Source organism: Bolinopsis microptera, chromosome 8 (assembly GCF_026151205.1).
Source record: "Bolinopsis microptera isolate Bmic1 chromosome 8, MBARI_Bmic_1.0, whole genome shotgun sequence".
In the NCBI taxonomy this organism is placed as follows: Eukaryota; Metazoa; Ctenophora; class Tentaculata; order Lobata; family Bolinopsidae; genus Bolinopsis; species Bolinopsis microptera.
The window spans coordinates 7,875,944-7,901,496 of NC_087079.1; the positions used below are offsets into that span (position 1 = coordinate 7,875,944).

Sequence of the window (25,553 nt, forward strand, 5' to 3'; positions counted from 1 at the left end):
TTATAGTAAATACTGTACATTCCTAAAACTACTACTAAATATACTACACATGATACAGAAGCATGGAGTGCTACAACGGTGAACAGGTGCATGATGTGAAGTGTGTAGGTATGTATCTAGTGTGGAGTGAAAATGGCGGGAATCGTACTGACCAATGAGAAGTGTGAAACGTGGGAGCCTAATATGGTTTGATTGATGTTGTAAGGGTAGTGTGTTGAATAGGAGGCGGAAGTGTGCGTGTGTGAGATGTGGTCCCTGTACTCAGAAAGTAAACAAAACTTATAAATATCACTAAAAATCACTACATATGTGTAGACAATCCCCTGTCTGTAAAGTATACAATATGTTACACCCTGTTTATTATGTACTTGTTACTAAAAAACGTTTGATTGTTTCTAACTCATCTCTCTTGTTAATGTTAGGTTTGAACTTCAAAATAAGCATTGCTTCTGCAATCTTTCTTCTAGCTGTGTTGCTTTCTGTTTTTAAAATCTCAAATTCTAAATTGGGTTCTGACCCCCTATGTAAACTGTTATAATGAATAGCAAAAGCTTGACTAGTGTTAGAAGGAGTTAAAGGAAATTTAGCATATCTTAGGTGCTCTCCGAGCCTATCATGTGCCCTCCTGCACGTCTCACCAATATAAATATTATTACAGATTTTACAGGTAATCTTATACACAACGTTCTTCACCTCACAATCTTTATTTTCAGTTATTAATAAAGGACAAATTTTACAAGAGTTAATAATACAGGTTCTCTTATCATACGGTCTGTTATTACACACAATATTTCTTAGTTTTCTAGCTGGGGAAAATATAACTTTAATAGGTAAATTGTTCTGTTTAATATGATTCCTAATTCTGTTACTGATACTGTCTGAGATAAAATCTAACTTAAGCACTGTTCTGTTATCCTCCCTATTTCTATTACTAATACTACTACGACGTCTGTTGGAATAATTTCTGGGTGTTTGATACCCGTTTCTAGTCATAAGACGGTCTAAAATGCTGTATGAATGTTCTCTCTCCTGAGGTCCTGACGAGATCTTGTCCGCTTCTTTATACAGGTTGATCACGGTGTTCGTCTTCACAGATTCTGGGCGACATGAATTCTTGTGAAGTGTGATGTCTTTCTGCTGTGGCTTACGGTACAAGCGGCTCGTCACAGTTCCATCAGGTTCCACTCTAAGCTCTGTGTTAAGGAATGGGATGAACTCTTGGTCGTTCTCCGGAAACTCTACCTCCCACTTGAGTTTCTTGTCAGGGTCCTGGTCTGCGATACTCTGAACAAGTGCTAGAGCTTCTTCTCTTGTTACAGCTGTGCTGGTGGCGTCGTCAATGTACCGCTTGTAGAAGTCAGATAAGTAGACCGACAAGTAATGTAAGTCAGTGTAAACCGAGCTTCTCTCAAACTTGTACACTCTGATCACTGCGCAAAATGGTCCCGGTCTCATTCCCATGAAAAGGCCATCCTGCTGTATCCACAGAGTCCCATTATACACAAAGTATGAACTAGTCAGGATGTGCAATAGGATCTCGTGAACATCAGTCAGGTTCAGACCCATGAGATCAAGTTTTTCCCGGTGCTCAGTGGCCAGTTCTATAACGTCATCAATACAACCTTGGACATTTATGTTGGTATAAAGTGCTGAAATGTCCGCCGAGAAGATTCTCCTGCCAGCTAGCTGTTCTTTCGGAATTGCACGAAGAGTTTCCAGATGTTCAAAGAGATTACCAAGGTGACTGGGTATTTCCTTCAGTAATGGTTTGAGGATGGTTGTCACCAGCCAGCTCAATCTCTCTGTGGGTGAGTCAACACAGCTGATAATGGGTCGTACTTTCACCTGTTCCAGAGGGATGGTGTTTCTGAAACATGCTGGAGAATTCTTGTGAGTCTTGATAAGTACATATAAGATTGGAAGAGAAACATGATCCGGAACTCTGATTTGTCTGAAATAATCATCATCGAGCCCTCGCTGTGTCCATACTTTCTTCCACAATTGATTGGAGCTATCTACCAGTTGAGTGGTCATTCTTTTTATGAGTTGTGAATTCTGGATGGAGGTGGGTTCCGTAACTGTCACTGTCTGACCTCGTACCTTCCTAGTTGGGAGTATCTGCAGGTAAACTGCAGTTTCCTCTAGGTGTTTCTCCGTCAGCGTTCTATGAACGCTGACTTACATTACTTGTCGGTCTACTTATCTGACTTCTACAAGCGGTACATTGACGACGCCACCAGCACAGCTGTAACAAGAGAAGAAGCTCTAGCACTTGTTCAGAGTATCGCAGACCAGGACCCTGACAAGAAACTCAAGTGGGAGGTAGAGTTTCCGGAGAACGACCAAGAGTTCATCCCATTCCTTAACACAGAGCTTAGAGTGGAACCTGATGGAACTGTGACGAGCCGCTTGTACCGTAAGCCACAGCAGAAAGACATCACACTTCACAAGAATTCATGTCACCCAGAATCTGTGAAGACGAACACCGTGATCAACCTGTATAAAGAAGCGGACAAGATCTCGTCAGGACCTCAGGAGAGAGAACATTCATACAGCATTTTAGACCGTCTTATGACTAGAAACGGGTATCAAACACCCAGAAATTATTCCAACAGACGTCGTAGTAGTATTAGTAATAGAAATAGGGAGGATAACAGAACAGTGCTTAAGTTAGATTTTATCTCAGACAGTATCAGTAACAGAATTAGGAATCATATTAAACAGAACAATTTACCTATTAAAGTTATATTTTCCCCAGCTAGAAAACTAAGAAATATTGTGTGTAATAACAGACCGTATGATAAGAGAACCTGTATTATTAACTCTTGTAAAATTTGTCCTTTATTAATAACTGAAAATAAAGATTGTGAGGTGAAGAACGTTGTGTATAAGATTACCTGTAAAATCTGTAATAATATTTATATTGGTGAGACGTGCAGGAGGGCACATGATAGGCTCGGAGAGCACCTAAGATATGCTAAATTTCCTTTAACTCCTTCTAACACTAGTCAAGCTTTTGCTATTCATTATAACAGTTTACATAGGGGGTCAGAACCCAATTTAGAATTTGAGATTTTAAAAACAGAAAGCAACACAGCTAGAAGAAAGATTGCAGAAGCAATGCTTATTTTGAAGTTCAAACCTAACATTAACAAGAGAGATGAGTTAGAAACAATCAAACGTTTTTTAGTAACAAGTACATAATAAACAGGGTGTAACATATTGTATACTTTACAGACAGGGGATTGTCTACACATATGTAGTGATTTTTAGTGATATTTATAGGTTTTGTTTACTTTCTGAGTACAGGGACCACATCTCACACACGCACACTTCCGCCTCCTATTCAACACACTACCCTTACAACATCAATCAAACCATATTAGGCTCCCACGTTTCACACTTCTCATTGGTCAGTACGATTCCCGCCATTTTCACTCCACACTAGATACATACCTACACACTTCACATCATGCACCTGTTCACCGTTGTAGCACTCCATGCTTCTGTATCATGTGTAGTATATTTAGTAGTAGTTTTAGGAATGTACAGTATTTACTATAAAAGTTTGTCGTCGTATAAATTAGTTTTGTTATGAATTTTGTTATGACTTTTTTGTATCGAATTTTTGGATAAAGTTGATTGATTAAAAATAAATTAACGTACACAAATTTTGCCTCAGATATATGTTTTTTACGTTTTGAATTTTTAACACTTGTTTTTAGATCATGAATACGATGTAGTTACATTGAAACGTCGAGTAATCTCCTTTCCCTAATAAGAGCATTTTTACTTGTCGCAACAACCGGGATAAAGATAATTTTACCCAGAATACATTAATAAATAGGCTACATCATTTTGGGAAATGGTTATTATTCTATAGCGGCAATATGTTTCACTTCCTTTTCTGTATTTTGTTTCTACTGCTGTCAAAACACCGAAATCAGTTGTACTTCTACTGGTACTCGATAGGTACAGAAGCATTGGGTAACCGCCAGAAGAATGTTTGGAAAACGTATCCTAAATTTGTTGCGAAACTTATTTTCGAGTTATAGTATTAGTAGTAGCAGTGCCTGTTGTGCAGCCAATATGCTCTTTTTAATATTTGATCCATTTTTGTCCAATTATGCCAAATCACCTCAACATGCCCAAAACCCAGATTATAAGGTCCATCCCGATAATAATATAAAATTTATCGCATGCTAATAATACGGTACATGTAGATTGTAGATTGTACTTCAAATATTCCCGATATAAATGACGATGATATGATGACTATTTGACTGATCTTCGGTTCAGGTCTGACTTGTTCAGCCCTGACTATTGCAAACTGACCATTTCAATTTTGACTTCCATTGAGGAAAGGTCCACTATTATATTAGGGTCCCGCTTGGAATCACTTGTCCAACCTTGACCTTGCGTTGGTAAGATGACTAATGACTAAACCATCGCGAGTTATTTTGGAACATGTAGTTACATGTTCACGATCTCAAAGTTCCCATCTTGGAGAATTCTAACGGGTAACTTTATCAATATTTTTGAAAGCCCGACATCTCGCCAAGTTGAACAGCTGTGGTCGAGACGAAAAAACGATCCTATAACTTATTTAGCCCAGATCATTAGTGCCTCTAAGTCTAAGATGCCAACATTATTGTAAGTTTTATTAAATACGATAAATGTGTGCCCTTTTTCCTCATGGGACTGGAGGTTTATCATTTGGATATGATATTTAGATTTAGATTTGAAATGTTCATTTTTTTTGTCATTGAATGATCAGGCCTTTGTTGTTTCTCAGCTCAGAACATATCAGGACTAACAAGAAATGCGGCCGCTTTTCTTTTGTGGATGGCCGCTCAATTTCCCGATCCGGGATGAAGTATTCTATCATATTCCATACCAGTACCACCTGGGGACCCCAGTCTTTGCTGTTTATAAGCATGCAGATATGGCGGAGTGACAGGCCGAGCGCCGCCCAGTTGATATAATTCTATATTGAATTTGAAAATCGTGTATATTTCTATGTAACTATGTATATGTTGATTGTTTATGCAACCTGACACGGATCTGTGCAAAATAGTAATACTAACTCAAAATAATAATACAATGCTATCAATTAGTCCCTATCGGGATGCGTACATGGTAAAATTAACAATGTACTTGAACATTTCAGCACCGCGCGCCAACAATTGTTTATTTCAGATGATCGCGCAAAATAACTTTGCGCAGGCAGACACGTGGGCGATAACTAGACTGGGGGCGAGGGCACGCACGCACGCACGGTCGCAAAGCTACCATATACAAAAAAAAACCTCGATCGCTAACCCTTGTCCTTGACTCTTTTGTGCCTTCGGCACTTTGAGTCATGGATCGGGAAAAAATACTGGAAATAAAAAGTGCATGTAAAATGAATCCGATAGTTTGAGTTATCAACGAATAACTGTTTCGATCACGTGACATAACTATATTATAAAGGAGCGTTCACATGTGACGTCAGCAGCCGAGGGGGAGGGGGTTTGGAAATGCTGACGGTTTCTAACGGGGGAGGGGGGTCTGATATGAGCCTTGCTGACGTGAGCAGGAATACCTGACTTTTTGCTAAAATTTTTGTTTCAAATCAATTTTACTTTGCTAATTTCCTTAATATTAGTACTTCGGTGAACTGAACTCTGTTAGGCATCAATTTCCCCTGCCTACCGACCCCCTCTTAAATGATCGTTAGAACATACTAACATATCCTGAAAGTTTCAGAGTGGTAGCTCAATAAATGCAGGAGAAGATTGCTCGCGCGATACAATTACACACAAGGCGCAGTTTATATCTCCGCCAAAAGCATCACATTTTAGCATTAATGCGCGTAGTTTTCTCAACTATTTTCACAGTCGCGCCTTCCTGAAGTTACATTAAACAGCCTGTACATTGAAATTAGTACTATACCAGTATTCTGCTTGCTGTAGTATTAATAGTAATAGAAAACAATTAAAAATTGTCAAGGAATTGATTGGAAATGAAATAACACAAAATATATTTAAATAATACAACTTAAAGTGACGAACAAAAAATCTGAATTAAACATCATCAACTAGAGAGTCTTGAAATTCTGCTCTGATGCTTTTTAGCTTCTTTCGCTGCTTTTTTGGAGGTCGACCCTTATTTTTTGTTGTTATATTTGTCGGGTCGGAAAACTCCAATGATATAGGCAAAATAACTCCGTCTGCTGTCCTTTTTAGAGCTCTCGTTAACATCCTGAGATATAATACTTTCATATAAATTACTGAATAGATGTAGCTCAAGTCTAATTCAATACAATCTTATTGTATGTAATAATCAGTATAAGGAGTATGATAAACACAATATCTTTAATAGTACAATAAACATATCATATTATGATAAATGTATTATTTTACATGATTCAAAAATAAACGAATCAAAAATTGCCATGACTTACCATTCAGCGAATTCAGTCATTCGTGATTTGCACTCTTCTAATTCTTCAAGAGGGAGTTCATAAACGCCTGATGTTATGCTCTTGATGACCTGGAGCGTCTGCTTCCTACATCTCGCCAACTTGAGTGCTTTGTTTTTCTGTGATAAACATAATATATATGTTTTTAAAAAACATAAATTGTTTCACAATAGACATTACAACTCTAATCTTCGGCAATAAAATGAAGAAGCACACACAAGTGCCAAGTCATGACATCCGTTTTGGCTAATTTATGTCATAATGATAATTATTGCAGTACAATGAGGTCATGACAAGTGCCAAGTCATGACATCCGTTTTGGATAATTTATGTCATAATGATAATTATTGCAGTACAATGAGCCACTTCCATTTAATGGCTTAAAATGAGGCTTATTGTGTTTGATCAAAACATCAATAGGTGAAGCCTCGAACAAGAACTCGTCGAACCCAATCTGAACCCTTAATATTTACCTCAAGTCTTTGCGGCATTATCGATTCCTCGATGTTCATGTTTGTTGACGGTCCAGGCTGGGAATCTTCTACAATATCTACAATATCTACATCATTGGCTACAATATCTACATCATTGGCTGATACATCATGTAGCCCTGATCTGTCCTCCTGACCTATTGTGACCTCTTTCCTCTCTTCCGCCTCCACCATCTGTTGCGTGATTTCCACCACAGATGGACAGTACAGTCCCGTCATCTGTACACTGGCATTGAACTCAGCAGCTTGATGGTAAACAGCAGGCAACTTGGACAGCTTATTATCTACAACTGCAAGAATGTGCTTGCAGGGTAACCGGTGTTGCACAAAGTCAGGACAAGTGCACCAAACTCTGTCTCCGTTCACGGTGATCTGAAAGGTTAAAAGTAAACAAATGTAAATTATATCATAATTATGTAAAGGTAAATGTTAGTATTTTATGAATTAGCAGTTTCACACTATAGAAGAGTAGAAGAGTAGAAGCGGCCCAAAAAGAGATAGCATTGATTTGATAAGGAATATTCTTAGATTTTCGTCATGTTGATTTTCTATATAATAATAACGCCAACTTAGTGCACAATAAAGGATGTTATAGACATATTTCATACGTATCAAATTGGATGTGCTTTTGGCGGAGATATAACGTGCGCCTAATAATAAACAGGATTAAACATAAACTCGTCAATGAGAGCCCTAACACTCACGTCTTGACTATACATCAATAGGAAAATAAATAATATGTCGTATGATATATTTCAACAACATTTATATAGACCTCGTACTGAAAACTGATCTTTGAGGAACGACACCAGAACTTTCCCTCGTGCTCCTCGGAACCAGGTTTTCTGTTGAACAGAAGATCTTTTGATAGTTCCATTCTCTCTGCTAGATGAACGTAAACACTCTTAGAGCATTTAGAGAGTTCCGTAAATTTCGTACACTTCCTTGCGAATTATTAAACAGGTTAACTAAAACTTAATTAGGTTCCATAAGATGTGGCAAGTACTAAGTATTAACTGGTACTAAAATTCTGTACATATCATAATAATAACTACGGATGTTGTTACTAGATCAACCCCTAATTGTCTCGGATTTAAAAAATAAACCGATCTCGATCAATTGCTGTCGAGTAGAAGAATAACTAGGTTTATATTTAATAGATCAATGGTGTTGTTTACCACATGTTTTAACGTTAGTCAAAGTGACCATGCAACCTTTCCCTCCAATCTATACCAAAAAAAGTTCGATGTAATATAACACCATATTTTAACATCACAAAAAAATATTAACAGTACTTGTGATCTTTTGATGAGAGTTTGACATTTTCCTTGTAGTCATTCAGGCCATCTTGGAAAACCTCGTGGACCAAAATGTAGACCAACTTGGTAACTAGATTAGAAATATAAGATTGGTTATTGGGTCTCAATAAATTTCTAAATTGGTTCACAACAATTTTTGTCAAAATTTTGACTAAACTTATAATTTTTATTTAAGATTTACGGAATACAGAATAAATGCTAATTTTGATTGTAGTCTGGTGAAATGTTGATTGTAGTCTGGTGAAATATTGATTTTAGTCTGGTAAAATGTTGATTTTAGTCTGGTGAAATTATGATTGTAGTCTGGTGAAATACTGATTTTAGTCTGGTGAAATTATGATTGTAGTCTGGTGAAATGTTGATTGTAGTCTGGTGAAATTCTGATTGTACTCCGGTGAAATTATGATTTTAGTCTCGTGAAATCGAATGAAATGTTGATTGTACTTGTAGTATGGTGAGATTTTGCTGATAAAGATGTTTGCAGCTAGCAAATGGTACACAAAATTATCATTAAATCTATTACGGACTAACCCAAGATATTTGCTCGAATCGAATAATGCTTTTTAAGGTTGGAATGGAACCCTTCCACACCATTCGTTGTTTTGATATTCCCTGCTGGTGCTAGTGCCCGGTAACAGTCTGCCCATTTCTAAAAATATTTATAGATTATGATTAAATAGTTAATGTTTCTTATAATATACAAGTTTATTTTACACATTACAGCGATAAACTGAATACTGTTTAATTTCGAAGGATTAGGTGCATATTTTGTCATTATAATAACCCACTTCTGATAGTATATCATTTTTATTTTTTGATATGATCATCTTGACTCGATGTACTATTTACATTTCTTAGAATATGCCAAGTGTACCAATAAGGGGTCGTTCACATATTACGTTATCAATATTTTAGCAATTTTTACCCCCCTCCCCCTTCCGTAATCAACCGTAATGAAGACCCAACCCCCCCCCCCTCCTGACAGCAATTTTACGTAATCATGACCTGACCCCCCCTCCCCCCCCCCCCCCCCCCCCCTTGACTTTTTGCCTAGAAAACACTTTTCTCTACAATACGTTTCATGCTACCCTGATCATGCTATCATGATGAGCCGAAATCAAGCACCTTCTAAACTACTTACTATTATAGCCGGATATTCGATCAATTTCTAAATTATTGTCAAATTGTTATTATTCTAGAGGGTGAAAAAGATCAACCGTAAGCATTTGGAAACCCCCCCCCCCTCCCCCCTCGTCTGTGAACGACCCCTTAGCAAAGAAAACCCAATTGTTTACTTTTATTCATACCTCTTTTAAGTTTGCATAACGCTGTACGTATGACGTCATCTCATCATCATCTTCCAAGAAGTCCAAGACCTTCTTCAGTTCTTGGTTAAAATAATGGTCCTGGTTTACCTCTTCAGTCGGGTTCGGCGTTTTCGCATATATGAGTCTGCACATCTTTACGTACAGAATATCTCCTTTTTCGACTGAAATGTTTGATCAATATTATATATTACGTCCGATTTGGAGGCGGACTATCGCTGTGAAGTACTGTACTGAATGTATCATGTAATGTGTCATTGATTGTTTCTGATGAATAGTAATAATTCTTATGAAACTCGGTAAGGACGATGATCTAATTATCTAAAAGTCTAAATTATATGGGAATCAACAAACTGTGTAATTGTATGAAGTATGAACTCTAAAGCTTATTGCAGATAAAATTATACCTCCCAGCGATTTGAACTTCTTTTGCCAGGCCATTTTGATGTGAAAATCACAGAGGAATATTTTAACCAAGGGGAAGACATTTCCCACAGCCAACATCTCAGCAGAGTCCTGATCCATCAGAAATACGAGAGGCCTCCATCTTGGGGCCCAGGAAACAAGCTTCTTGAGACACAATTCGATTGTCTCGTGATTCTCGTCTTGGGTAATAAAAAACCCGACAGTCTAAAAGATTTTGACATTATGTTTCTGCAGAATATACATTATACATATATATATATATAAACACGTATCTAGCGACGTTGTTTGATGTTTCATTTCGATTAACTGCAGTTGAGCACTCTCTTTGGGAAACCAAGCAACAATAATTTATTATTTATATATATTCATCTTAATATATAATATTGGTTAAAATTTTAAATCAATAAAAATAGTTTATTGTACCAGGTATCTTTGGGGGGTTTTGATCATCACATTAAAGAGGTTAAATGTGTATCTACATACTTTGTATGTAGCATCCAACAATACACGAGACCCGAAGGATTCTAAAATTGGTTGAAACTCTTTCCCCAGGTACACCATATTAAACTTTTGTTCGGCTCCGGAATCCTGCAAACGTTTAGAATAGAATCAATACTCTAATAATAAATATTGACCGGTAACACGACATGTGTCCGACAGCACTATTTTCTTGTGTTTAATGTGATATCTCAAATTTGGCACTAAAAAACTTGCTCAAACTTACACAGATTATCCGTTTTATAACCACCATACTTAATGGAAAGTTTCAAGAAAATCGTACGGTAGGATCCGACATAAACTATTGTCCGAATAACCTATTTTCTGAGTCGGACAGATGTCGCTGTCGGACAGATTTCAACCAATCATATTGACCTATCAAAGTTTTAATCTTTCATATCAAACAGAATATCCTGTAATTAAGAATAAAAGTAACTGATAAATCAGAGTAATATCAGAAATTAACGGAAAAAAAAGCTAACATCTGCGTTATGAAAGGGCTGGTAAAACACAAAGTGACCATCATCTCGTAGCTCTTCGCATAGTTCGCTCAAATTTTTCTGGTCAAACTTTGTCGCTCCTTGAATTTTGTTGAGCGAAAACAATAGATTCCTCAGATCTGCTTTAGTGGGATTCAGGCTTCGATTTTGATTGTCGTAGTCACCTGATTGAATGAACAACTTTTTTGTCTTCAAAAATAACTCTAAAATTCAAAGGGACGTAATTTCAAAATTCTTTAATAATTTACCGTTAGGATTTTATAATCCTAACGGTAAACATTGATGAATCATGACTGATCAAAAGACAAACCTTTCAACAACAAAGCTAAGTCAGACTCAAGTCTAGATCTGATAGTGGGGATGTTTAGATTTCCCCTCGTTTCCTTGTGGTAATACGTTACCAGGTCTTTAACCGTCTTACTCATCTGCTGGGTCGTTCCTCTGAGAAATAAATGACTTAACAAATTATGCATACATAGAAATCATGTAATTAATAATGTATGCAATGTTATATAACTGCACATTATTTTCGATAACGTCTATATAATCAGTGATAATGAATGATACTGCAAGTTTTTGAATCACTTGTTAAACAAAAGTATCGTAAGAGTTAACAAATTTGATTAAGGTTTTATTTTACTATACTCGGTAGTTCTGGGATATAACTTCAAAATGCGAGAAATTGAAAGGAAATGTGATTTTTTTTTCTTCTTCTTACATTGGGGTGTGGCTAGTGTGTTTCAGGTCACATTGCACGTAGGCCACCTTTCTGTCAGGTGTTATAGCGTTGGACAGCAGTGTACCTCGAATGAAACTCTTGCAATCACTTTTCTTAGTTCCTAGGCACAGTCTTTTTCTTTTCGCTGAAATATTAAAATTATATTTATATTAAAAATACTAGGTACTAATAATTTAAATTCATATATCATCTGCATCAGGAAGATGATCACATAAAGCGGAAGAAAAGTGCACATTTACAAAATATCAGAAAGCAAAGGAAAGTTAACCGTTACAAATCAGGAACCTTCATCAAACCGCTTGGTATGACCGTCGTGTCCACAATTCATTAATCTGGTCTTCACCTTGACGTGGGGCTCTATTACATGAATCTGTTCTTTACCAATTATGTGGGACAGTTTTGGCTTATTACCAGGAGTCTGTTCGCAGTCCCTCTTATAGAAGTCTGCATTTGTGAAATGTCGTATATCACTAACAATCTGAAGATAAGGCGGTTTTTTTAGTTAGAAGGGTTATCGGTTAAAAAGGTTTCTATAGAATATTCACAACACGAACCCTTTAATCAGAAAAATAATAACTAGGTCATAGCATAGTTGCAATGAATTTAACTCTAAAATTGCACTGCCTCGGTATTAACATTAACTAGTAGTATTATGCATTGAATTTGAAGACAGATTTAAATAATTACATTCTCGATGAACACTTCGAATTCCTCGAATTTCGAAAAACGTCCGTAAAACTGACAATTACCAGCTGACTTGAAACCTCGAGCGAGCATGAAATTCTCCCTGAAATAATATTTAACTTACTTGATTTTTGTACTGTATAATTGGGTAAGAAGATAATACACTTTGTAATGAAGGTAAACTATCGATGGTACCCAATGAATTGGAGTTATGGTGGAATCGAGTGTGGAAACTGTTCTGTTGATGGCAGTGTAAGGCGACAAACATCCAACCAGTACAATAAGAAAATTTAATCGGTTGCGGGGTCGTAACAATCTTAACTAATATGCATACATATCATAGCAAATAAATTAAATTAACGATCTAACCGAGTCTATATGTATTTATGTTGCCATGGGGTGACAAGTTTCCAGTCATCAAAGCCTAGGGTAAGGAATACAGACTATAACTTGTGCATTTTATGACAAAAGGGCTTATCGTGGCCAATTAAACCCGCCTCTCAAGGTGTCAACTGTAGAGGTTCATAATAGTTACTGATATTTGCCAAAACAAGAACATAATATAATGTCCCAGATAACGTGAATCCTGGGATCATTCATTGCACATTTCGATCAGCTGTTGGTAAGCAAAAGGGTAAAATAAATGGGCGCTATCTGATATATAGACAAAATAAAAAGAAAGATATTAGGCATTTAAAAGTTACAGTTTATTCGGTATCAATGCCAGGCAAATTTAGAAAGGAAATGAACCGTGAGTACCTACAGCTAAGTAGGGCCATATTTATTATTTATGGCAGTCAAAGTGGGTGATAATAAATTCTTGTAGTAGTAGGTATAGTAGAAGTAGCTTCACTAGAATACTATAAATAACAAACATAGATCAAACATCTCGTGACAATTATTATAGCTTTAATATACTGTCATAATAAGGATTACAAATAGCTCAACTCTAACAACTAGATCAAACATCTCGTGACAATTATTAATCTGATAAAGTGCACTGGAACTGTAAACTCAAATGTATAAAACAACAGATCGAACAGTTTAAAATGGAACACAATAAGACAGAGAAAAGGAGTAATTTTCAATCGTCCTCCCTGGAAATCGAGTCTAAAAATCTATCTCCTCCTACATTTTTAGAGGAAGTAGAGAATAAATATTTTTCCACAATAAGACAGAGTAATTGGTCAAATGTTAAACAATAAACTGAATTAAGAGAAGCAAATATTAGTCGACTGAAATTATGATCTGATAAAGTGCACTGCACTGCGAACTCAAATGTTTGAAACAAACTCACAACGGATCGAACAGTTTAAAATGGAACACAATATAAAGACAGAATAATTGATCAATTAATGTTAAACAAACTAATTTGATGTTAAACGAACTTATTCGAGTCATATTGAAAGTAAACTTACCCCGCTAGAATGGAGCTGTCCAACTAGAGTAATGTATAATGGAGCTGTGAAACTAGAGTAATGTGAGGTATTGAAAGTAAACTTACCCTGCTAAAATAAAGCTGTTAAAGTAATGTGAGATATTGTTATCTCATTATTAGATTTGACCTATTATATCTATATAATTTATTATTCTGACAGTACTAAAACTGTAATTATTGTCACGAGATTTAGTCATTTATAGAGACTAGAGTTGAGGAAGTAGAGAATAAATATTTTTCCACAATAAGACAGAGTAATTGGTCAAATGTTAAACAATAAACTGAATTAAGAGAAGCAAATATTAGTCGACTGAAATTATGATCTGATAAAGTGCACTGCACTGCGAACTCAAATGTTTGAAACAAACTCACAACGGATCGAACAGTTTAAAATGGAACACAATATAAAGACAGAATAATTGATCAATTAATGTTAAACAAACTAATTTGATGTTAAACGAACTTCTTCGAGTCATATTGAAAGTAAACTTGCCCCGCTAGAATGGAGCTGTCCAACTAGAGTAATGTATAATGGAGCTGTGGAACTAGAGTAATGTGAGGTATTGAAAGTAAACTTACCCTGCTAAAATAAAGCTGTTAAAGTAATGTGAGATATTGTTATCTCATTATTAGATTTGACCTATTATATCTATATAATTTATTATTCTGACAGTACTAAAACTGTAATTATTGTCACGAGATTTAGTCATTTATAGAGACTAGAGTTGAGGAAGTAGAGAATAAATATTTTTCCACACACAATAAGACAGAGTAATTGGTCAAATGTTAAACAATAAACTGAATTAAGAGAAGCAAATATTAGTCGACTGAAATTATGATCTGATAAAGTGCACTGCACTGCGAACTCAAATGTTTGAAACAAACTCACAACGGATCGAACAGTTTAAAATGGAACACAATATAAAGACAGAATAATTGATCAATTAATGTTAAACAAACTAATTTGATGTTAAACGAACTTATTCGAGTCATATTGAAAGTAAACTTACCCCGCTAGAATGGAGCTGTCCAACTAGAGTAATGTATAATGGAGCTGTGAAACTAGAGTAATGTGAGGTATTGAAAGTAAACTTACCCTGCTAAAATAAAGCTGTTAAAGTAATGTGAGATATTGTTATCTCATTATTAGATTTGACCTATTATATCTATATAATTTATTATTCTGACAGTACTAAAACTGTAATTATTGTCACGAGATTTAGTCATTTATAGAGACTAGAGTTGAGGAAGTAGAGAATAAATATTTTTCCACAATAAGACAGAGTAATTGGTCAAATGTTAAACAATAAACTGAATTAAGAGAAGCAAATATTAGTCGACTGAAATTATGATCTGATAAAGTGCACTGCACTGCGAACTCAAATGTTTGAAACAAACTCACAGCGGATCGAACAGTTTAAAATGGAACACAATATAAAGACAGAATAATTGATCAATTAATGTTAAACAAACTAATTTGATGTTAAACGAACTTCTTCGAGTCATATTGAAAGTAAACTTGCCCCGCTACAATGGAGCTATCCAACTAGAGTTATGTATAATGGAGCTGTGAAACTAGAGTAATGTGAGGTATTGAAAGTAAACTTACCCTGCTAAAATAAAGCTGTTAAAGTAATGTGAGATATTGTTATCTCATTATTAGATTTGACCTATTATATCTATATAATTTATTATTCTGACAGTACTAAAACTGTAATTATTGTCACGAGATTTAGTCATTTATAGAGACTAGAGTTGAGGAAGTAGAGAATAAATATTTTTCCACAATAAGACAGAGTAATTGGTCAAATGTTAAACAATAAACTGAATTAAGAGAAGCAAATATTAGTCGACTGAAATTATGATCTGATAAAGTGCACTGCACTGCGAACTCAAATGTTTGAAACAAACTCACAGCGGATCGAACAGTTTAAAATGGAACACAATATAAAGACAGAATAATTGATCAATTAATGTTAAACAAACTAATTTGATGTTAAACGAACTTCTTCGAGTCATATTGAAAGTAAACTTGCCCCGCTAGAATGGAGCTGTCCAACTAGAGTAATGTATAATGGAGCTGTGAAACTAGAGTAATGTGAGGTATTGAAAGTAAACTTACCCTGCTAAAATAAAGCTGTTAAAGTAATGTGAGATATTGTTATCTCATTATTAGATTTGACCTATTATATCTATATAATTTATTATTCTGACAGTACTAAAACTGTAATTATTGTCACGAGATTTAGTCATTTATAGAGACTAGAGTTGAGGAAGTAGAGAATAAATATTTTTCCACAATAAGACAGAGTAATTGGTCAAATGTTAAACAATAAACTGAATTAAGAGAAGCAAATATTAGTCGACTGAAATTATGATCTGATAAAGTGCACTGCACTGCGAACTCAAATGTTTGAAACAAACTCACAACGGATCGAACAGTTTAAAATGGAACACAATATAAAGACAGAATAATTGATCAATTAATGTTAAACAAACTAATTTGATGTTAAACGAACTTATTCGAGTCATATTGAAAGTAAACTTACCCCGCTAGAATGGAGCTGTCCAACTAGAGTAATGTATAATGGAGCTGTGAAACTAGAGTAATGTGAGGTATTGAAAGTAAACTTACCCTGCTAAAATAAAGCTGTTAAAGTAATGTGAGATATTGTTATCTCATTATTAGATTTGACCTATTATATCTATATAATTTATTATTCTGACAGTACTAAAACTGTAATTATTGTCACGAGATTTAGTCATTTATAGAGACTAGAGTTGAGGAAGTAGAGAATAAATATTTTTCCACAATAAGACAGAGTAATTGGTCAAATGTTAAACAATAAACTGAATTAAGAGAAGCAAATATTAGTCGACTGAAATTATGATCTGATAAAGTGCACTGCACTGCGAACTCAAATGTTTGAAACAAACTCACAACGGATCGAACAGTTTAAAATGGAACACAATATAAAGACATAATAATTGATCAATTAATGTTAAACAAACTAATTTGATGTTAAACGAACTTCTTCGAGTCATATTGAAAGTAAACTTACCCCGCTAGAATGGAGCCGTCCAACTAGAGTAATGTATAATGGAGCTGTGAAACTAGAGTAATGTGAGGTATTGAAAGTAAACTTACCCTGCTAAAATAAAGCTGTTAAAGTAATGTGAGATATTGTTATCTCATTATTAGATTTGACCTATTATATCTATATAATTTATTATTCTGACAGTACTAAAACTGTAATTATTGTCACGAGATTTAGTCATTTATAGAGACTAGAGTTGAGGAAGTAGAGAATAAATATTTTTCCACAATAAGACAGAGTAATTGGTCAAATGTTAAACAATAAACTGAATTAAGAGAAGCAAATATTAGTCGACTGAAATTATGATCTGATAAAGTGCACTGCACTGCGAACTCAAATGTTTGAAACAAACTCACAACGGATCGAACAGTTTAAAATGGAACACAATATAAAGACAGAATAATTGATCAATTAATGTTAAACAAACTAATTTGATGTTAAACGAACTTCTTCGAGTCATATTGAAAGTAAACTTACCCCGCCAGAATGGAGCTGTCCAACTAGAGTAATGTATAATGGAGCTGTGAAACTAGAGTAATGTGAGGTATTGAAAGTAAACTTACCCTGCTAAAATAAAGCTGTTAAAGTAATGTGAGATATTGTTATCTCATTATTAGATTTGACCTATTATATCTATATAATTTATTATTCTGACAGTACTAAAACTGTAATTATTGTCACGAGATTTAGTCATTTATAGAGACTAGAGTTGAGGAAGTAGAGAATAAATATTTTTCCACAATAAGACAGAGTAATTGGTCAAATGTTAAACAATAAACTGAATTAAGAGAAGCAAATATTAGTCGACTGAAATTATGATCTGATAAAGTGCACTGCACTGCGAACTCAAATGTTTGAAACAAACTCACAACGGATCGAACAGTTTAAAATGGAACACAATATAAAGACAGAATAATTGATCAATTAATGTTAAACAAACTAATTTGATGTTAAACGAACTTCTTCGAGTCATATTGAAAGTAAACTTACCCCGCCAGAATGGAGCTGTCCAACTAGAGTAATGTATAATGGAGCTGTGAAACTAGAGTAATGTGAGGTATTGAAAGTAAACTTACCCTGCTAAAATAAAGCTGTTAAAGTAATGTGAGATATTGTTATCTCATTATTAGATTTGACCTATTATATCTATATAATTTATTATTCTGACAGTACTAAAACTGTAATTATTGTCACGAGATTTAGTCATTTATAGAGACTAGAGTTGAGGAAGTAGAGAATAAATATTTTTCCACAATAAGACAGAGTAATTGGTCAAATGTTAAACAATAAACTGAATTAAGAGAAGCAAATATTAGTCGACTGAAATTATGATCTGATAAAGTGCACTGCACTGCGAACTCAAATGTTTGAAACAAACTCACAGCGGATCGAACAGTTTAAAATGGAACACAATATAAAGACAGAATAATTGATCAATTAATGTTAAACAAACTAATTTGATGTTAAACGAACTTCTTCGAGTCATATTGAAAGTAAACTTGCCCCGCTACAATGGAGCTATCCAACTAGAGTTATGTATAATGGAGCTGTGAAACTAGAGTAATGTGAGGTATTGAAAGTAAACTTACCCTGCTAAAATAAAGCTGTTAAAGTAATGTGAGATATTGTTATCTCATTATTAGATTTGACCTATTATATCTATATAATTTATTATTCTGACAGTACTAAAACTGTAATTATTGTCACGAGATTTAGTCATTTATAGAGACTAGAGTTGAGGAAGTAGAGAATAAATATTTTTCCACAATAAGACAGAGTAATTGGTCAAATGTTAAACAATAAACTGAATTAAGAGAAGCAAATATTAGTCGACTGAAATTATGATCTGATAAAGTGCACTGCACTGCGAACTCAAATGTTTGAAACAAACTCACAACGGATCGAACAGTTTAAAATGGAACACAATATAAAGACAGAATAATTGATCAATTAATGTTAAACAAACTAATTTGATGTTAAACGAACTTATTCGAGTCATATTGAAAGTAAACTTACCCCGCTAGAATGGAGCTGTCCAACTAGAGTAATGTATAATGGAGCTGTGAAACTAGAGTAATGTGAGGTATTGAAAGTAAACTTACCCTGCTAAAATAAAGCTGTTAAAGTAATGTGAGATATTGTTATCTCATTATTAGATTTGACCTATTATATCTATATAATTTATTATTCTGACAGTACTAAAACTGTAATTATTGTCACGAGATTTAGTCATTTATAGAGACTAGAGTTGTATTGAGGAAGTAGAGAATAAATATTTTTCCACAATAAGACAGAGTAATTGGTCAAATGTTAAACAATAAACTGAATTAAGAGAAGCAAATATTAGTCGACTGAAATTATGATCTGATAAAGTGCACCGCACTGCGAACTCAAATGTTTGAAACAAACTCACAACGGATCGAACAGTTTAAAATGGAACACAATATAAAGACAGAATAATTGATCAATTAATGTTAAACAAACTAATTTGATGTTAAATGAACTTATTCGAGTCAAACAAATGTCAAATACTTACCCTTACCTATAACATAATTAGACGATCGCAATTAGAAAGTAAACTTACAGGGGGTCAAGTTCAACTGGCTGAACAACTGAGGAGGAAGTGGCAGATTTAGGATTGGAGAAAGGAGGTGGGGATACGAAATCATCTTCAGAGTCGTTCATTTACTTTCAGTTTTATAAAAGGAGTCTAAATGAATCTGAAAAGGGCGTACGCGTAACTGAAATACCGAATATTGAATATGGCGCTGACCGCGCTTAGAACTATAAGAACTATAAACGCATAGCAACGGATGATGCACAACGATCCAATGCGAAATATTTAAAACCACATTTCAATCGATGCGCGTGAGTGCCTACAAATTTGCTTTTGGCGGAGATATAAACTGCGCCTTACACACAAGCGCTGACCTTTTACCGGCGATAATTTCGGCTTGAAACAATAGTTTTCTATCGGATCAAAAGCATCTGATAGATATCACTCCCATCCATCAGAAACAACTAAAAAGTCGATTTTGAGAAAATTTCCATGAAGACCCCCCCCCCGGCCCCCCTGCCCCCTTAAGTAAGTCACGTGATATTCGAGTGTAGAGTTGTTAGTCATCATCCTAAAAAAGTGGATGGTAAAAATACTAATAGCTTCCTTCCTCAGCTCTGACCACGGGTTTTCTAGTTGAATTTTAATTCAAAGATTTTTGTTTTTTGTATATTTATGTACTATGTAGTATGTATGTATGTACAATATATATCCACCCACGCACAAATAGGGTGAGAAATAGAAAGTGCAAAACCTACTTGAGCGGCATTGTTTAGTACGTCGTGTTTTATATTATAATCGGTAATAACCGGAGATATTTATTTATAAATATCTCCGGTTGTGATGGATATTTTTTGATGCGATAAAAACTTACTATCAAAGAATACTATAAGCTTCATCCCTGTGACCACAGTCTTTCTAGTATAGATTAAAGCGATCCTTGTAAAACAAAGTAAGTTAAAGATCTTAGTTTCACATTGGAACAGTCAGTCACGTGACGCATACAAGTTGTAAGATTTGACAATTGACACTCCTACATGATTGATTTAGAGTATACCCTCAGCTCTAGTAAATATAATTAGCAACCTCTGTCCTGGACTTGTTAAACATTCACAACTTATTTAGTTATTAGTTTTTACTCTTTTGTGTGATATTTATTTTCTCTCTACCAGATGGCTCCGCTCTCTGACAAGTCTTTGCAGTGTAGATAGATTGTTTCAGCTATTGTTCCTTAACACTTAGTTTTCCTGGAAATCATCAAACCGATTCACAAGGAAGCAATGTTTTAAGCGGTTATAGTCACACTCGTTACTCGTGATACATCAACTACAAGCAAGGAAGTTGAGGCACAAAAGCAAAAGTCGGCGAAGTCATGTGCCCTCATAGCGTTTCCACTTCGGAGCTTGTATGAGTATTCTAGAAGGGCTGTTAATTGAATCACACTATGCATGAGATTATACAGGTTATGTGGCTTATAAGTTATTATATTATATAATACTAGTGTAACCTTGTGAATCGGTTTGCTTTGATACTTGATGTGACATGCACAGGCTTGATTTGGATTGTAAGGTTTTATTTTTAAATACATTTAAACTCAACTTTTAATGGTCCACGAAGGCCATTAACTTTTCACACAGCACGGTCTTATATATATTAGGACGCAATGAAACTACCGGACCACGATGTATGGGGACTTGCCACCCCATGGCAACATTAAAATATATCGACTCTGTTACTCCGTCAAAAATTGAACTAGGATCTGGCAATACTACACCTTAGTTCAATAAAATATGATTAAGTAATGTATAACTAGACTTAAGTAAAAGTCTGAAAGAATATAGAAAACAAAATAGTATACTGTTTGAAAGCTAAATAATAAACTGTGAAAGAGTGGTCAACGTGAATAAAACTGGAGGGAGGGAGAGGGAGAGGGAGAGGGAGAGCTAGAGGGAGAGGGAGAGGGAGAGGGAGAGGGAGAGGGAGAGGGAGAGGGAGAGGGAGAGGGAGAGGGAGAGGGAGAGGGAGAGGGAGAGGGAGAGGGAGAGGGAGAGGGAGAGGGAGAGGGAGAGGGAGAGGGAGAGGGAGAGGGAGAGGGAGAGGGAGAGGGAGAGGGAGAGGGAGAGGGAGAGGGAGAGGGAGAGGGAGAGGGAGAGGGAGAGGGAGAGGGAGAGGGAGAGGGAGAGCTAGAGGGAGAGGGAGAGGGAGAGGGAGAGGGAGAGGGAGAGGGAGAGGGAGAGGGAGAGGGAGAGGGAGAGGGAGAGCTAGAGGGAGAGGGAGAGGGAGAGGGAGAGGGAGAGGGAGAGGGAGAGGGAGAGGGAGAGGGAGAGGGAGAGGGAGAGGGAGAGGGAGAGGGAGAGGGAGAGGGAGAGGGAGAGGGAGAGGGAGAGGGAGAGGGAGAGGGAGAGGGAGAGGGAGAGGGAGAGGGAGAGGGAGAGGGAGAGGGAGAGGGAGGGATTAATTAATTAATTAATTTTACTAATGGTCTTATAATAATAATATAATGAAATGACCAACATTTATAATAGCTCAGCGATAAACAGACATTTGTTAGGACAAATCCCTTAAACTATAAATTGTGAGAAAATGCAAAAATTTGTGAGTTGTTGCATATTTCCAGTAGGACATCGCTAAATGTGGTACACTACAATGAAACAGTTGCTTTTAAACAGTATAAACCAAGAATTTCGCAAAATTGATTAGTTGATTTTAATCCGAAATCATTATTACTCCAGTAACAGGGAGGAGTTGAGTGTGCACTTCGATGTATAGAGTTTTTTGCTACTGGATATGGTTAAATAGGTTATTGGTAACTCAAATCACCGAGGGCCGCATGTTGTGTCGCTAGTCCCAATCCTGTGGAGCCACGCCCATATTTCATATCAGGTGCGTATATGGGAAATTTGTATCTCAGCTCCTGGAGGTCTTAGAGACTCAAAGTTGAGTTTAAAATGACTGCAATGCACATGTTCATATTGGCACTGTAAAGGTCATGAAAACCCATAATGCTTATTTTTGGACAAAGTTCAGAAAACTGATCTCACTTGTGCGCGAGTAAAACTTAAAAAATCTACTATAACAAGAATTTCGCCGCGGTTATAGTAGAGGCTCTTACGGGCATTGTCTGCTCGATACGCTAGGGACCCCAGATACACGTTACTAGACGTATTTTTGACCGTAGAATCGATTAAAAGTGGTTTCAAGATGATTGGACTGGCTTTTTGGGGATAAAATCGCAAAAAACCGATTTTTGGGCAAAAAATAGGCCAAAAAACCATGTTTTTTGATATTTTGAACAAGTTAATTTTATTGGCATGTCGGCAAAACTTGCATGGAGATAGCTAAAACACAGCCGCACAAGATGGTTTAAAAATTTGAAAAATCCCTCTATTTTTTTGGGGTTAAAAATCCAAAAAAGTGGTAAAAATTTAGACTTTTTTGCTTGAAGTTTGAATAATTTTTTGCAGTTGTATTAAATCAACCCAAAAATAGTCACATCGTGTTTGCCTAAATTTTTTCTTTCCGAGAAGTACCCACTTCATATACTTTATCGAAGTTTGAATATTTTTAGGCGGTGCACGATAAAAATAAACTTGCTCGGATTTTCAAAATTTTTGTACCATCGTTTTCTAGAGACTGTGAGAATTTTCACAGTACCAAATTTATTATACCTTTTTGGAATGATCAGTGAGTTTCTCCTAGGTGCCATATTTGATGGTGCGCGGCTTTTGGAGCAAAATTAGGTGTAAAAGTCGCGTAATTTGACGAAATTCGTTGATTTTTGTCGTATTATTCTGTCATATCTTCGGTTCCTGAACATGAATCATGCTGAAAATTTGTCAGAACCTTTCAATCATACTTAACTACCGAACCTAATTTAGTTGGGAGAGATTGGCCTTGATTAAGAGGTCTAAAAATGACAAAATAGGTATAAATTCGTTGATAACTCAAATTCTGACCATCGAAATTGCTCAAACTAAATTAGGTTCAGTAGAACATAAGTGTTTACGTAAGCTGACCAAATTTCAACAAAATTGTTATACGGGAAGTATTATAACTTTTTTATTGTTTCCAAAATAATGTGCTGGCCGAAATAAGAGCTAAAAAACCATTCGATGGTCAGCGCGCGCGTCTTATTGTCGATGGCGCACTGCCTAGTCACTCCGCAAGCGTTTTTGCCAAATTTTCGACGCGCACTACGCGCAAAAGCATTTAGTTGTTATCAATTGGCATCCGCGCGTTCATCATAAATTTCAAACAGCTATAACTCAGCGAGATTATGTCCGTTCTAGCTCATATTTTCACACCAAATAGAAAACAATGTAATCTTATTGCTGACAAAATATGAATATAATTACTTTATTTGCCTTAGAGTAATAGACTGTCAAAGTTTAAAACGCGCATTGGTATAGCACGTGACTAATAAGGCAAAATTTATACTTCTTAACATATTATCGATTCTTAGACATCATACTATTGTGTCCAATTAGCGGTTAGGTCTCTAAACTCTTAGCAGAAAACACGTCTTTTTGCCCGTAAGAGCCTCTACTATTAAACCACGCACGATCAATTTTCCCTACCATGTACTTTTACCATTATGGCATTAATTCTTTTGAGTGAAAAGTGTGACTGGAAAAAAGTGCACCATATAATATTTACATACTAATACTATAAATGAGTGGGATTCGTGCATGGTAAAAATTGACGATGTACGCGCATCAACAATAAATGAATCCAGAAAATTGCGGAAAATAACTTTGCGAAGGAGGAATTTCACTGTAATTAATTAACACATGGCTAGCGTCGCGCGCAGCATAACAGACGCTTCCTATACAATTAATTATAGGGGAGTGGTCTATATTGCGAAGGAGCAGACTTTTGTCGTCATCGCAGGTCAATGCTCATATATCTAAACCCGATTACTTATTCCCTTCGATCTTTTTGCCTTCGGCAAGAGTAGGGAAAAAAATTAAGTGAAATTGGGTATGAAGTTCAGTTTCTACAACGTTTATAAACACAGGATCCTTTGTAGGGTCATTCTGCATCAGAATTGATAAGGTACGCAAATTCTATTAGTATCTTCAACCCTAGGATGCAAAACGTCTAAATTACCCCCAGGCGCAAATATATGACTTTTCTATCTCAGCTTCTGAGCGTCGTAGGGGCCTCTCCCTGAGCTCAAACTAACTGCAATGGCCACAATTATGTACAAACTATAAAGCAACACAGGGTATATAATGCTTAGTTTTTAGAAAGTCATTAAAAACTGTTTAAACTTTCATGCATCATAAAAAATTAACATCAAACATGTACTTAATTATGGTATCTCGGGCTAAAAAAATCTGAGAGACATTTGCAGCACAGTAAAACGTTCAATATGAACACATTCGGATAACATTTATGCAGCTGATTTAACAAACTTATGAAATCACAAAACATTCCCAGTCTCTGTTCTGATTATCGGATAATCCGCTGTAGTAACATTATCTGTGAGTTAACAAATTCTAGTAATTGAGCCGTCCGACCAACTCAACTACCATATTGAGAATTTGAGATTGAAATTCTAAATCTCCACATGATCAACAACAACTTATCCACAAAATAAGGAACTCAAAATTAACTCAAAATCCGTAAACCGAAATATTTTGAATGGTAGATAATGCACGTGCTCACTGGGGTGCTCTTACATAACTCAACAAATCACGACGGTAGTTAATTCCAAACTTTACATTGATACGTTGTACTTTGATCGCACATTTAATCGTGTGATCGGAAAGTTCACAACTGTTCACAACTGTTCACAACTGTTTGTTTTTGTGAAAGATGCTGCTTCAGACAAATATAGAAAACCGAGTTCTCTTGGTATTTAGTGTATGCTAGTCAAGCTCTAGTCACGAAGCACGAACGGCAGGGCGTACCGTAAGGTAGAAATGAAACGAGTATATTAAAAAGGATAATTAATTAAAAGGAAAAGTAATACAAAGTGAACGTCAACAGATAAAAGTTCCAAGTGTTCGC

The 25,553-nt window shown here is 35.7% G+C and overlaps 2 protein-coding genes across 2 annotated transcripts; both read right to left on the reverse strand.

Annotated features, from left to right (window-relative positions):
- Nucleotides 1-802: 802 nt before the first annotated feature.
- On the reverse strand, nucleotides 803-2,034 carry LOC134820125 (uncharacterized). Its single transcript, XM_063830347.1, has 2 exons — nucleotides 1,043-2,034; nucleotides 803-806 (listed from the first exon to the last, which is right to left on the reverse strand). The coding sequence occupies exons 1-2, from the start codon at nucleotides 2,032-2,034 to the stop codon at nucleotides 803-805; spliced, it is 996 nt and encodes a 331-aa protein (XP_063686417.1).
- Nucleotides 2,035-6,059: 4,025 nt separating this feature from the next.
- LOC134819456 (uncharacterized) lies at nucleotides 6,060-12,623 on the reverse strand. The gene is made up of 14 exons (XM_063829413.1): nucleotides 12,449-12,623; nucleotides 12,047-12,239; nucleotides 11,741-11,885; nucleotides 11,333-11,463; nucleotides 11,005-11,186; nucleotides 10,448-10,612; nucleotides 10,006-10,228; nucleotides 9,581-9,762; nucleotides 8,805-8,922; nucleotides 8,250-8,343; nucleotides 7,730-7,898; nucleotides 6,937-7,326; nucleotides 6,446-6,582; nucleotides 6,060-6,243 (listed from the first exon to the last, which is right to left on the reverse strand). Exons 1-14 carry the CDS (start codon nucleotides 12,536-12,538, stop codon nucleotides 6,066-6,068), a joined length of 2,397 nt encoding a protein of 798 aa, XP_063685483.1. The 5' UTR covers nucleotides 12,539-12,623; the 3' UTR covers nucleotides 6,060-6,065.
- Nucleotides 12,624-25,553: the final 12,930 nt, after the last annotated feature.

What these genes read in the sequence shown, in the direction of transcription:
- LOC134820125 (XM_063830347.1), bottom strand. Translation starts at nt 2,034, where the DNA reads ATGACCACTCAACTGGTAGATAGCTCCAATCAATTGTGGAAGAAAGTA.
- LOC134819456 (XM_063829413.1), bottom strand. Translation starts at nt 12,538, where the DNA reads ATGCTCGCTCGAGGTTTCAAGTCAGCTGGTAATTGTCAGTTTTACGGA. An exon ending in TACCAAGCGGTTTGATGAAG is followed by an intron (nt 11,886 to 12,046) that starts GTTCCTGATTTG and finishes TTAATATTTCAG; the next exon opens with CGAAAAGAAAAAGACTGTGC. An exon ending in GAAGTTCAAATCGCTGGGAG is followed by an intron (nt 9,763 to 10,005) that starts GTATAATTTTAT and finishes CAAACATTTCAG; the next exon opens with TCGAAAAAGGAGATATTCTG.